Raw genomic sequence first — 13,437 nt, forward strand, 5'->3', positions numbered from 1 at the left:
GAAGGTCTGCTTTTGTGAGCTGTCTTTTCCAGATTTTGGTGTAGAAGAGCGTCAGTTAGCATTCAGGGCTGATGTAGAATCAGCTTTGCCTCTGAATGAAGAAGACTGTTGGATTGCAGTTGGTGAAAGAAATCTCTTAGTGTGGAAAAAAACAAATTGTAGAAGAAAAGGTGGCGCAACACTGGGAAATAAGTAAAGGACTTTCTGTTTTCCTATGGCTTTGTTTTGCGAACTGGCTGCATCTCATCTGTAATGCAGAGATAATGATATCTACCCAGTTTGTATTTCTACTGGTTGACTGATTAATGACTGTCTCATGTGACCTACAGCTTTAACTATTCCAGTGCATTACATCCCAGTGGGAAAATGAAAGTAAAGCAATGGCTCTGGCTAGTTCCAGATAGGAAGACATTACAAACTGACTTGAACTCACTTGCCCACATATTTGTAAGACCTCATCCTAAGACTGCGGTGATGCATGTGCTGTCTGCTCAGTTGTCATGTCTGTTCAGAAAGGCATTTGAGTATCTGTAGGACTTTGAATTGAAGTGGACCTGCACATTCAATGGAGTGCTCTGCTGAATTGGGATCCAGTGCTTGAACTGGGATCAGGTGCAGAGTGAGTCTCAGAATACACATGGAGATCTCTCACCCCAGTGTGACTGGGATATGCATTAAACAAATGGTATCTTAAGAAGAGTGAAGCTATTAGTCAAGGAAAGTCAACGTATAGGGAAACATCTATCACATACTTGAATTTCTGAAAGCTTATTGTGGTGAGTGCCTCTTCTTTATTTTATTTTTTTTACATTGGGCAGTTGCTTTTAGTTGCTATGTAAGCATATGCACAAATGAGGACACCAGTGTGTGAAATATGTTAAAGCAGCATGTCTTTTCATAGTGACTTTTTTCTTGCTTTTTGGGAATTTGCTCCAAGTGCAGAAGACCTTGTGCCTAGACCTTTCAGTTAGTTGAAGTATGCTTTAAATAGGTTGCAGCTGGACTTGGTGATCTCTAAGGTCTTTTCCAACCTGAGCAATTCTATGATTATTTTTGCTGAGGGAACTGTGGGATGATGTGCTGGAGGACTCAACACATCTGTGCCATCTCTTCTATCTTAGCAGAGGAATTCCTGTAATCTGCCCTGCTTCCATTTGCAGGTAGAACTGGGGAAGGAGGTGAGAAGAGGAAATATAATTTACAGTTCTCTTGTGAATTACACTGTATTACCTGAGTTAAGTGCATCCCTGCGGTATGTTTATACAAGTAAGAGAATGATTGTTCCCATGAATTCAAGAGAAATAATAACTCAAAGAAACATAACCTTAATTATCTATGAACAGACAATATGATTTTCTACTGTAAGCATTTTTAAGGTGATGAATGGTTATTAACTGGATAGAGTAGATTTTTGTATTTTGTTATGTCTGTGTTCTATTTGTTGTACATATGGTGACTGAGAACTGAAAGTGTTTATTAACGTTATTTTTTAAAATCTTGACTATTTCTAAGATTTTTTTCCAAGACAAAGTAGACTCTAGTAATTATGTGAATTTATTCTGATTCTGCATAAGTCTCTGTCTCCTTTCTACGTAAATGATCATTTTCACCTGAGTAATATGGCTTGTTTCCCATATCAGGATTTCCTTTGCAACAGGAGATATAAGGTTCTCACAGAAGAATTAGCTCACTAGTTGTTTCTAGTCAAAAGATTAAAAACAAAAAGCAGCTAAAAAAGTGAATGTAATTTCAGGTTGGTTTGTTTGTTTTTCTTTTTGATGGTGGGGAAATTTTCTTGTGCCTGTCATTTTCCTAAATACGGCACCTATATTTGTGTACTAAATGGTTGTGCAAGATGTGAGGGAAATCCCAGCCTGGAAACTTCCAGGAGTGCTGACAAAGGTCCTTCAGAGCAGCACCTTACTTCAGAGAAATGATAGTTACAAGTGTGCAGCTAGAAATGCAGACCCTCCTGCTCTTTCCTGACATCTCTGCCTGTTGTCACCTGATGAAGACACACGACTTCATGCAAGGTGATCTATGTGGAGATGCATGAAGAGAAATGCTATTGTCAGCTTAGCTGATGTCACTTGGGCAGATGATGTAATTGTGATGGTAGGGAAAAACTTCCATTTTATATATGCTGTGTCTCTCTGGAGGGCTGTGCTGTCTGGGTGATGTAGCTCTAGCTAGTTCGATGGGCTTCTTCCCACTATGAACAAACGTGTTGCTTACCCAGCTGCCTTACCCATCTTGTTGTACTGCTGCAGACTTCCTCTGGTGGCAACTGGGGTTGTGGGAGCTTGCTCTCGGCCTCCACAGACATTGCCAGGTTCACTCAGAAACAGAGTGGCTGTGCTGAAGTGGATCAGGGAGCACTTGCACAATTATTGCTACTGGCAGAAAGTGCAGGAGTAGTGAGCTGTAGATGTGCAGTAAAAAACAGCAGGGTAGGTGGGAAGGGGCATTATTTTTATCCAGCACAGCTAGAACCAGAAGAGGATGTCTCTTCATGGTCTGAGAATCCTTTAGTACAGATAGTGCCCAAAGCAATCTGAAGGATTTATTAAGGAGGTAAGTGTTGGGCGTTACCCTGTTCTGCAGGTGAGCCATTAAACCTGCCAAGGGATTCAAAGCATAGTCATTTGCAGAGCACTCACTTCCTGGCTCTCAGGAAACAGGCCAAGCAATAGATAGTGGGCTTTACTAATTCATCTTTCTACTAGATGTAGGAATGCAAAAGATAGGCCAAGTGTGGGATATTAGAATGGAGATCTGAATGAATGGGCTTTGTCTTGGACTTTGTTGGGACCTATGACCATGAATTCACAAAGCTAAACAGATGTCTGGTGGCCCCAAATGCCGGCATTTAAAAATCTCTTGGATGTTGTCATGTCCAATCGAATACCACTGCTGAAGTTTTTATCCATTCATTCTTTTAGTAATTGGAGAGAATTTTTGACCTTTTGGGGAAAGCTTGGGACTAAGCTGAATTCTGACTACTGTCCTCAGATACAGAAAGAGGTCCAGGTTATTACCATTCTGACCTGCTGTTCTTTTAATTGGATGATGCTGCATCTCTTTAAAACAGAAACCTTGGCCTGAGAAAGAATAGATGCTCTGAGGTATCCCCAAGGAGTCTGCCTCTGAGATTAACCTAATTGGTCACTCTGCTGAGTCTAATAGAGGTTGTATGCAATGTCTGACTCTGGAAATACCTTAGATGGTTTGCCATGTGACATGGAAGCTGCTGCTACTATCTCTCCCTTGAAATGGAAGAAAACTATGAGGAGAAGGGTACAAATTACAACCAGCAGCATAGCATAGTCATTTACAGCCCTGTATATTTGAATAGGGATAAGGAATTTATCTTCTGAAATAAGTAATCTGAGCATACTTTTTCTTGTACCGTACCTGTTGCATCTACTCAATAACAGTGCATGTTAAATGCTGGGCATAATGATCCAGTCTTTTTGGCCCAGAGAGCAGAATTGCTATAGGCCTTGTGTGGGGCTGTGTGCAGCCGCAGGAGAAAATAAACACCTCCAGCTCTGATTCTTCTCCCTGAACAGAGATGGCAGCAGCCCATGACTCTAAAGCCAGATTTGGCCTGCAGGCTGTTGTGAGTGAAGTCCTCTGATGTACCACGCTCCCCTTGACAGTGTTAGCTTGTACTGATGTTTCGTTTTCTTTAAATGGAAATGTTGTACTTCCATGATACTTGTGAGGATGGGGTTAATCAGATTATTTTCACCTAAGCTGTGAGTTCCGCCTTTTAATTCATTTTAATTCAGAGACAGATTTTTATTTATTTATTTGCATGACATATCTGTAGTTTCACACTGGATTAAGTTACAGTTTGAGACTGTTTTCAGAGTAGTGAATTCAGCTCACACAGTGAGGCCAGGTTCTCTGTTATGATTCTGTTTCACCCCATGATTCAAGAAGTGAGAAGTCAGTAGATTCTGGCCATAACTTGCCACTAGGGATTTCTGCCCCACCAAGAGGAAGTCTGCAGATACCAGACAAAAAGGATTCCTTTTCCTTCTACATCTCAGCAATGGACTGCTGCAATGTGCTTGGAGGAGAATGCTGCAAAATCTCACTTTGTTTTTTCATTGATCAAGGATTGAACCTAGACTTGCAGCTCAGGCATCTCTTAAACTCATGTAATGACTGGGCTGTGCCAGTGCTGATTCAGGAACGTGTGGTTGATTGTTTGATGGCTCCTGATCTCTTGTACCATGTACAGTCTGTGTACCTGGCACAGTCTTTTTGAACAATTGCTTGACAGCTTTTCTGTTTTCACCTGGCTTTCAGTTCTTTCATAGAAAGCCATTACCTGTCCTTACAAACCTTACCGTGTGTTTGTCTGTAGAGCAGCTCTGTTTCTGCTTGAGTCTGTGTTGTGCTTTTTGGTCTAATTTGTGTGTTGTTTTTTTTTTTTTTTATCTGCTACTTCTACAATTCTGCTAATACTGTTGTTTTTTTCTCTGATTCCCATTTTTGGGAAAGTTGTATAGGCTTCTTTATGAGCATCAGATGCAATTGTCTGATACATATAGGAATGAAACAGATGTATGAGCTCTGGCTCTTGGAGAGTTTAGGATAGGCAGGGATACATGTATGTTGGTCTTTATAAAGCAGTCAAGTTTACATTAAAATATGAGGGCCTGGGAAGTCTGAGTCATTCTATGTCCCATCTGGAAATCCTGTTTTGCCTTCGCTCACATTCACATCTCTTACATCATTAGAGAATTTTGTGTAGTGACAGTGTCAAATGACCACTGTGAGAAAATGCGCATTCCTGTACTTTCTGCCTTTGCTCTTGGAGTTTGTGATAGAATTTTGAACAATCCCTTATGCTTCACCTAACATCATTCAGGTCATTCTGTTCTTCTGTTGGATCTTGTTATCCTACATCTGTGAAACTGCAAAGTGTATGTGATTGTAGCATTTAGGTGCTGCCTAAATACTAGAAAATGCAGAATCATTGATTCACAGTGTATGTGAGGTTGGTCCCGGACAGTGCTGTTTAATATTTAATAATGGTCCGATACCTTGTGTATGCCATATTTTCTTTTTTCTTTGGATGGCTGTGCTACCATCTTGCAATGTAATGTGAGCATGAGCAGAGAGCACAATTCTTTCTTCTGGGAAGATGCTCCAGGCTGTGAGCTTGTGCTGTCTGAAGGCACTGCAGGAGACTGGTGGATTCTGTGCTCTGCCAAGCACAGACTTCCATTTGTATATGCTGTTGCAGCTACAGAAAGAAGCAGCAGCTTTTCAAATGGCTTGAGTTTAGCCCACTGCACCCTTTGCAAAAACAAAAACAAAACAAGCAAACAAAAAGCCATCAGTTCTTAAGTGAATGAGGAAAATGGATGAATGCAGGCTGGGGAGTACTGATCTCTTAGGCTTGCTTAATGATTAGGTAGGCACTATGCTTTTGCAACTAGCTGTCTCTGTTGCTCATCTGGTTTAAGGCAGAAAATCATAGTAGCCCAGCCTGGATGCGAAAACGTGAGCATAGCCAGACCACCACCTGGAAACAGAATTATGCTGACTAGAGAGAGAGAGAGAGAAAGGAAGGTCCTTTTGATGATCAAGTCTATTAGATTGTCCACATTAGTCTGTCTTTGAATAGTAAGTGTTATTAGCTCACAGTTTGCAACATCTACCGCTTCCAGCCATCCTTGCTGCTCTCTGTTATGGCTTCTACCTGTGCCAACCACAACACCCTTGCACTCAGCACTGGGAGGTTTTGGGAGAGTGCTGAGTGAATTAGGGGAAAAAGGATACATAAAACTGTGTGTCATCAACATAATGTGGCTTATGTTGCTGCCCATATGACTTTGTCTTATTCTCCGAAGGTTCTGTGTAGATATTAAATAGAAGTGTTGGAATAATTGAACCCTGTGGCATTCTTCATCTCAGGGCTTATGGAGAGCAGCAGTGGCCTGACAGCAGCCTTGTAGGATCTGCTGGAAGGGTCATGTACAGCCAGCTCAATGCAGGCTTCAGCAGCACTTGCCAGGATGTGTGGTCGGTCAGTGGTACCTCATGTTCTGCTGCTGTGTCAGTGGCAGCTGGTAGATTGGGTACTGTCTACATGACTCTCTTGTCCCTGCTTATCTTTGTGAGGAGGTCTAGGACTGTGCTTGTGCTTTGTTTCCAGGCTAATTCATGAATGTCTCTGGAAGGAGAGGCTGGGTTATCTTCTAACACAGCAGTGTATTACTTGTTTCCCACCATGCTTCCCAGATCTTGTTAGAAAACCTGTGTTTCTTAACATTCAAAAGGACAGTGACCTAATGAAAATCTCAGCAGCTTCTCTTCCATCCTATTGTGTCTCTTTTGCTGGAGACAGCCTGCTAAGCTGCGCAGATTTGCTCCAGCCACACATCCCTGTGCCAGCACCCAAGTGCTGCTGGTGCTTCAAGCGTCTTTGAGTGTTTGCTTCACTTCCACTGCACTTCTACTGATCCAAGCCAGCTGTTTAGTTCTGGTATCACCCTTTTCCACCAAAACAGTGTCCCTATTTTCACTGGAGAAAGACTCCTCTTGAAAATGGGTTGTTTATATACAGTTTTGCAGAAGATTTTAACAGTATAGGTTGTTCTTTTCCAATCGGGACATCTTTATTAGTCAGTGAGAAGCGGGTAATTTTAGTGTCCTCGGGCTGGAATGTAAATGCAGATCTTGCATGTATCCCAGCAGTGTCACCTCTGCCATTGGTCCACCCAGGGTTTCAGTTGGCAGAAACCTGCAAGGTTTCAATTGTGGTGTGTTTTTTGTTTTTGTTTTTTTGCAGTGTGCTGAAAACTTCATTCTATATTTCCAGTTCTGCTATATTGTGTGATTTGCATCCCTTGACCAGCAGTTATTTATGTCTGCTCCTTGATTTTTTTCCCTCAACATCACTGAAATCTGTGTGTATGATGATGATTCTGTATTGTGAATATAAGTCTAGACAAGTTAGTGTGACGTGTCTCTCCCTCTCAAAGGGAAGAATCGACCTTTGCAGTCAGTCACAGCACAGCACCGAGTCATACATACTTTTCATAAAAATAATAAGGAATTTCCCCATAGTTTTTACAGATATTTTTTGAGGAGATGAAGTGTAAGTCTTCCTTGGCAATACCACTTGGGAAAGCTAAGAAGCTTGTAACACCAGATCATTAATCTTTCTGACATATAATACACTTTTCACTATTAATGTCTGTTTATTTTACTTTTTTTCTCTTCATGTGTTTCACTCAAACTCAGCTGATCTGTTTGGGTTCCATTTGAACTCTTGTGCTCACCAGTCTTATTCTTGCCCTTGTCTGTTCTCCAGTTCCACTGTAAATCTTCTGGGAGTGAGCTGAGTCTTATCCCACCTCTGTGACTCTACAATGACCAGCGCAATAGGACTTTTCCTTTTCTGCCTCATTCCTAATAACACTTTCTGGTTTTCCTGCAGAGTGTAGAATATACTCTGTTTAAACATGTAACACCGTGTTGAAAACAAAGGAAAAAATAATCAAAAGTTCCTTCAAAATGTGAACTGAAGTTTAGAATGGGTGAAATTCACTGTAGTGAATTCACTAATGGTGGGGGGAAAAAAAACAAAATCAACTAAACATCCAGAAGTAGTTGCAGGGAGAAAACTGTTTTCCACAGGGATATGACTGTCACAGTGAAATACTGTTTCCTTACTTTCCAGTATTTGATTGTTTGTTTTTTTCATTTTAATTCCATTCAGAATTAAATTCAAGACAAAGCCTCAAGGGTGCAGTACTTGAGTACTGGCTTTCCCAGTGAATAGATAGGGGGTGAGTTCTTGACTGTGCTCACTGTAGTGGAGCCAAGGCAAGCTTTCCTGAAGTACAGTGATGACTTGAATGCTTCTCCTAGATTGTTATCTTTCTCTAAGGCTTGTGTTTGTAACCCTTTTAAAATAAATGTGATGAAACAGTTAAGAGTACATCATTGTGTGAAGGATGAATTTGACACATTAACTTGGCAGCTTCTCTGGTCATTAAACACACTGGGATCTTAAAACCCCTTTTCTCCCACTTAAAAAATCTGATATGTAGTCTTACACCCTACTTAATGGTGTCACTGAAAGCCAAATATTTATCACTCAAAGATTTATAGTTACTTTCAGTTTTAGAAGATGGAAACTGCAGTCATCTATGGCCAGGTGTTATATCTGGGTTGCTGAGATGTATTGTTTTTGTTAGTAAGTGTGTGCTTTGTGAGGTGTATATTCTAATGAATGGAGTAGTTTTTAGCATAAAGAAACCTGTGCAGCAGTGACAGTTTGTTGTCATGCAGCTGTGCTCTTCCTTTTTCCTTGGAGCTTGTGAGCATCCCTGGTTTAACGTAGGGGAATCTGACTTAGCTCTGTGGAAGCTGAAGCATTTGTGCAAAGAGCTGTTAATCTTTGATCAGCTGGAGTCTCCTTGTTACTGATTTTGATTACACAAGTGTACAACTAATTACAGCTTTTAATAAGCTTTCATTTCTTCCTAACTATATTCTTTGTATAGTAGTGCAGCTTATCTTTTCTTCTTTCCTCTGCCTCCCTTCCCTTCTCTGCTATCTTTAATGGGGAAAATGGGGTTGAGGTCACTGCGGGTGATTCTGTGTCCAGAGGCATCCCTCTGCACTGCCCCTTCCCATAGTTCAGTTCTCTTGTGCAGCTAGGAGCTCTCCTTTCCAGCCTCTCTTAGACCAGTTGATGCCTGGATGGGTAGTCAGGGACAGGGCTGCAAGATACTAGATTCAAACATGTGCTGTGTGGAAGAGCTTAACAACCTTATGAAAAACTATGTAGCCAAAAGGTGCATTGGCTCCTGGTTTTGATTCTTTCTTGTTGGGAACTGTCCTATTCTCTCCCTTCTGGATGTTTTGAAATGTAGCAGCTGAAATAATTGCATCGTGAATGGACATGGCAAAGATCAGCAAGATGGACTCTATGCCTGTCCGTGATGCTCGTTCCACATTGAAAGCTTTGGCATGCTGGTCTGCCTGCATCCATTAGAGAAGTGACATGGTGGAAGACTTTTGGACTTGTAATTGTGAATAATTGAGATATGGCTTAAAACACAAGAAAATGCTCTTTTTCCACACAAATCATATTTTGGCTTTGGAACTTGTTGCTCCACCACAGTTTAGGTGTGAAAAACAAAGGTGGGTTTAAGTCAGTTGAATACATTTGCAGAAGAAAGATTCATTAAATCTTTTAACATTATCCATGACTGGGTAACCTGAGATTTGGAAACTGGTTATCAAAAAATGAGAAGGAGGAGCCAGAGATGTCTGCCTGTTTTTTTTGTTCTTCAGTAAGTTTCTGATATCACCCCATGTCAACAAGAAAATACTACACCGTTACAGCCCATGGGGAAAGAGTACTGCTCCCATGAAAGTCATGAGGTGAAAATGACAAGTGACATAAAAAAAGGAGTATCAGGCTGTCAGATACAGAAAAATAGTGATTTGCACCAATCTGGCATCTTAAAATGGCAGTTGTGCCTATACAAGAGGGTAGTAGATAAACAACTAACAGAACAGCAAAGGGAGCCTCTTTTACCTTTGTGCGTGCATCCCTCCAGCTCCCTTGCTGTGTGTTATACTCTTTTTGCACACTAATGAATGTTGGAGTCAGAGCAAGTTAAGCTGTATCTCATTCTGCTCCTATTTTCTAATGAACTTACCCCTGATGGGTAGCTTTCCTAGCTATTCATGTCACGACTGAATTTCACCTTGACAGTAGATCAAGAATGAGGTTTCAGCAGTGTGGCCCACCTACTTTGCAGTGCTCCAGCATGACAGCTGCTTTGTGTCCTTAGGGTAGCTCTACTTTGATGCTTTTCCCTGTTTAGAACAATTTGGAGGGAGGATTTTGGTAATCTCCAGCAGGCAGTTTTCAAACCTTTCTCAGGGGAATATGAAGATTCGTCAGAATTTTTGAACCAATATTTATGAAACAAGTGACATTGTCTTTAGCATGGTTCTTCCCACTGAGCTCCAGAACAAAGGATTTGCCATGCTGCATCCTACCAACTGCTATTGTAGCTTGCTGCTGTTGGTGCCTTAAACCCGACTGTGGAAAACTCTGGAATGGTAGAGAGAAAACTAGTGTAAGCATTGCAAACATGGCTCAAGCTATTAACATGTGTGTTTTCACGACTCTGAAACACACAATATGAGGACTGTGTCTTTTGCTCTTCCAGGTTCTTTGGACTAAGAAATGCTGGATTGAAGTTGTAAACCTGTCTGGCTTTTTGGTTGCACACAATACTGCAGGAGTTGCTATAGCACAAAATTGACATGTGTGGTGTGCTGACTTGGCTGGGCAAACTACTGGGGAAGAGAGACAATAGAATGAGGTCACTGCTGTGTACATGGTGCCTGGCCCTGGGTCGGGAGCCAGTGTGGTTATACCATGTGCTCATTCAGTAACAATGCCTTCTGAAAAGATCTGTGTCTGGTTTCTAAAGAGTATCATCCTTTGACAGTTTCTGCATGATCTGCTTTGGTAGTGTGTGGTGTCAGTCAGCTTTTCACGTGTTCAGGGGAAGTTTTTCTGGTTGCCTATTTGAATAAGACAACCATATATGCCCGCCTTTTCCTAGTCTTGTTTAAGGAGAAGAGCAACCTTTTCTAATCTCCGCTCTGTCTCTTTTGGCAGGCTTGGGGACCAGTTCTACAAAGAAGCAATTGAGCACTGTCGCAGCTACAACTCTCGGCTGTGTGCTGAGCGGAGCGTTCGCCTTCCCTTCCTGGACTCGCAGACTGGGGTTGCTCAGAACAACTGCTACATCTGGATGGAGAAGCGGCACAGGGGACCAGGTTGGTAGCATTGTGTCTGCATGTGCGTGCACATGTCTGGAGGTCTGGCCACTGAGCCCTCATGGGATTTAATTAATAGGAACTCAAACCTGCTACAGGCCATGCAGAAGAGAAACTGCCTAAACCTCTGTGCCTGCAGGGGATTTCCTTTGGTAACTGCAGAGAGCTGATCCTAATTATTCTCTCTCTACCCGAAGAAGTGCCTGACATGGTAGTTTCTAAGGCTGTATCACTGTAGCTCTTCTAATGCTATTGATCCCAGTCTGTAGAAGGCACAATACCCTGCTCTGTAAGCAGGATTGAAATTATGTTCAGGGTGGAGAAGCAGAGGTGAAAGTCTTAGGTGAATGGTGAATATAAGGGGTTGTATCGGGCAGTATTTACAGTGGAGGTGAAATACAGGAGAGTCAAACTTCTGGAATGAATGTTGTTCTGATGATTATAAATGTAAGTATAACTTCTAGTTCTGTTCTGGACAAGTTTGGATATCAGCTCTGGAGCCTCAGTTTCCTTAGCTGCAGAAAAAAATTGGTATGCATCCTCAAATACCTTTGGCTAAGTTCTTGTCCAGAGGGGGAAAGACCACTGTTATTTTAATAGGCTTTGATCAGTCCTTCCTTCATTAGAGTGTAAATCCATCTGAAATGCTTGTTTTGAAAGCAGAGGACAATCACCAGTTCAGAGGCTTGATGTTACTTAAACAGAACTCCTGAAACCCAGTGAGAATTTTGCTAGAGTGTGGCTCAGTATCTGATCCACAGTTAGCACAGGCATGGATTTTCTGACAATACAGGAGTGGATTTGTGTTTCCCCCGCTTCTCCCCTCCCAATGTGCGTACTGGAGAATCCAGGCAGGAAAGAGTCAATTGTGCTCAGACACTGACCATGTGCACATATCCCTGTCAATTCCTGTAAACCATACTGAAAAAAAGAAAAGAAAAAAATCCAGACCTGTAACTGTGTGTAGGTGCAGGCTGCTGTTACCTCCTCCACTGGCTACCTTGCAGCAGCTGTAGCAGGAGGAACACAAATGTTATTTGCCTCCCCTCCTGTGAGCAGACTAGGAAATCAATTGATGCCTCTGAAGGGTGCTTATCTGAAACGCTTCCTAGGATAGGAGGGGGCATATCTTTACATTGCTTCTATTCCTAAAAAACTCAAAGTAGGTGTGGTGTGGTCTTGCAGTACCGCCAGAAAACTGTAGTAAAATGCAGCCACTTCTGTTGCAGGAGACAGCAGGTGTTTCACCAACATTAAATATATCCTAAGAATATTTCAACTGCCGAAACTACTCCAGTAATCTGAGATGCTAAATGTGGTTTGTGACCACGTTTTTTATTTTCTTTCTAATGTAAAACCTCCTAATTCCTAAGAGATTGTTAGCTTTTGCAAAGCTAGCTTTCCTTTTTTTTCTTTTTCTTCTTTTTGGCTAATCAGTTTGGCTGTGCAATTTCTGTTCTTGTAACATCAAGTTATGAGCAAGATGCTGTTTTTTAATCCTTGTAAACTCAGTAATAAACATGTATACATCCACTATATACACAAATGATGTCTTGGCAAGAGCACTTGCTACAAACTAAGCAAACGTAGTCTTGTATGGGTCTCATTGGTGTCTCTGCATTTATGGAGGAAATCATCCTAAAAGAGTTACAGCATCACACCAGGAGCCAAGAGCTCTGTCACTGGCTCTATGGATGACCTTTGGCAAATGCACTGAGCAAATCTTTTTGTTCACTTCTGTTACTGAACTTTCCTGTGGTTTCCCCTGCAAAAGAGTCAGTGGCTCCAGTGGGAACTAATGGCAGAACATTCCTCATAGAGAGTCTTAAGCGAATCAGGCTTTCTGCACTTGTTTCAGCCACCAAATCTGATGTCTTTGTTATTTTAAATTAGAATAATAAGTGCAAAATGAAGCAGCCCTCCTCCCCCATATTTGCTCTGCTCTTTCTTGATTTTTATTAGTCCCTTTAGTGCTCCCTTGGGTCTCTTTGCATCATCTATTTCTTGTAGTATTGTTATGGTGGGTCAAAGCATCCTTGTTTAGTTTTAGTGTCCTTGTTTTCAGGCTATACACATTGTACTTATGCTCATACTGAACATCTTCAAAAATTTGTTACCAGCACACAAGATGGATACTAAGGTGGCTATGTTCATTGCCATTTACTATCTGTAACCTGAAAAACTGTATAAAGACAAATGGCAAAGATCCAGGAACCATTTTCTTTTACAGAGAGTTTGAAAAACAGAGGAGAGTTGGGATCTCAGTGTATTAACCTGGTTTCTCACTGTCCTCTTTGTTAAGGGAGTCAGAAAACTGCACTTCATGATAAACAGTTCAGGGTTAATTTCACACAATACTGCACATAACTCCCTCCCTCTTCTCTCCTCCTCCCCCAGCCTTTCACAGGAGCTCTGAGTTATGACTCTCCTACACTAATGAGATAAACAACATAACTCACTGCAGGTTCTGCTATTTCCTCTATAAGCAAATGGTTGGAACCTTCTCTGGTTGCCCTATAAGGCCCCAGAGGGAGATGCAGCTCAGCTACGACTAAAGACAAGATGTGCATAAGTGTTATTTCTATATTCCCTGCA

General features: G+C 41.6%; 1 protein-coding gene across 5 annotated transcripts in view; it reads left to right on the plus strand.

Annotated features, from left to right (window-relative positions):
* Positions 1-13,437, plus strand: part of DPF3 (double PHD fingers 3) — a 188,411-nt gene that overhangs the window by 56,499 nt on the left and 118,475 nt on the right. For all 5 annotated transcript variants that reach the window (XM_015864660.2, XM_032445149.1, XM_032445151.1 and 2 more), the window contains exon 2: positions 10,682-10,842. In XM_015864660.2, coding sequence (XP_015720146.1) covers positions 10,682-10,842 — 161 coding nt within the window. The remainder of the gene's footprint in view (positions 1-10,681; positions 10,843-13,437) is intronic.

This window comes from Coturnix japonica, chromosome 5 (genome assembly GCF_001577835.2).
Source record: "Coturnix japonica isolate 7356 chromosome 5, Coturnix japonica 2.1, whole genome shotgun sequence".
NCBI classification, from domain to species: Eukaryota; Metazoa; Chordata; class Aves; order Galliformes; family Phasianidae; genus Coturnix; species Coturnix japonica.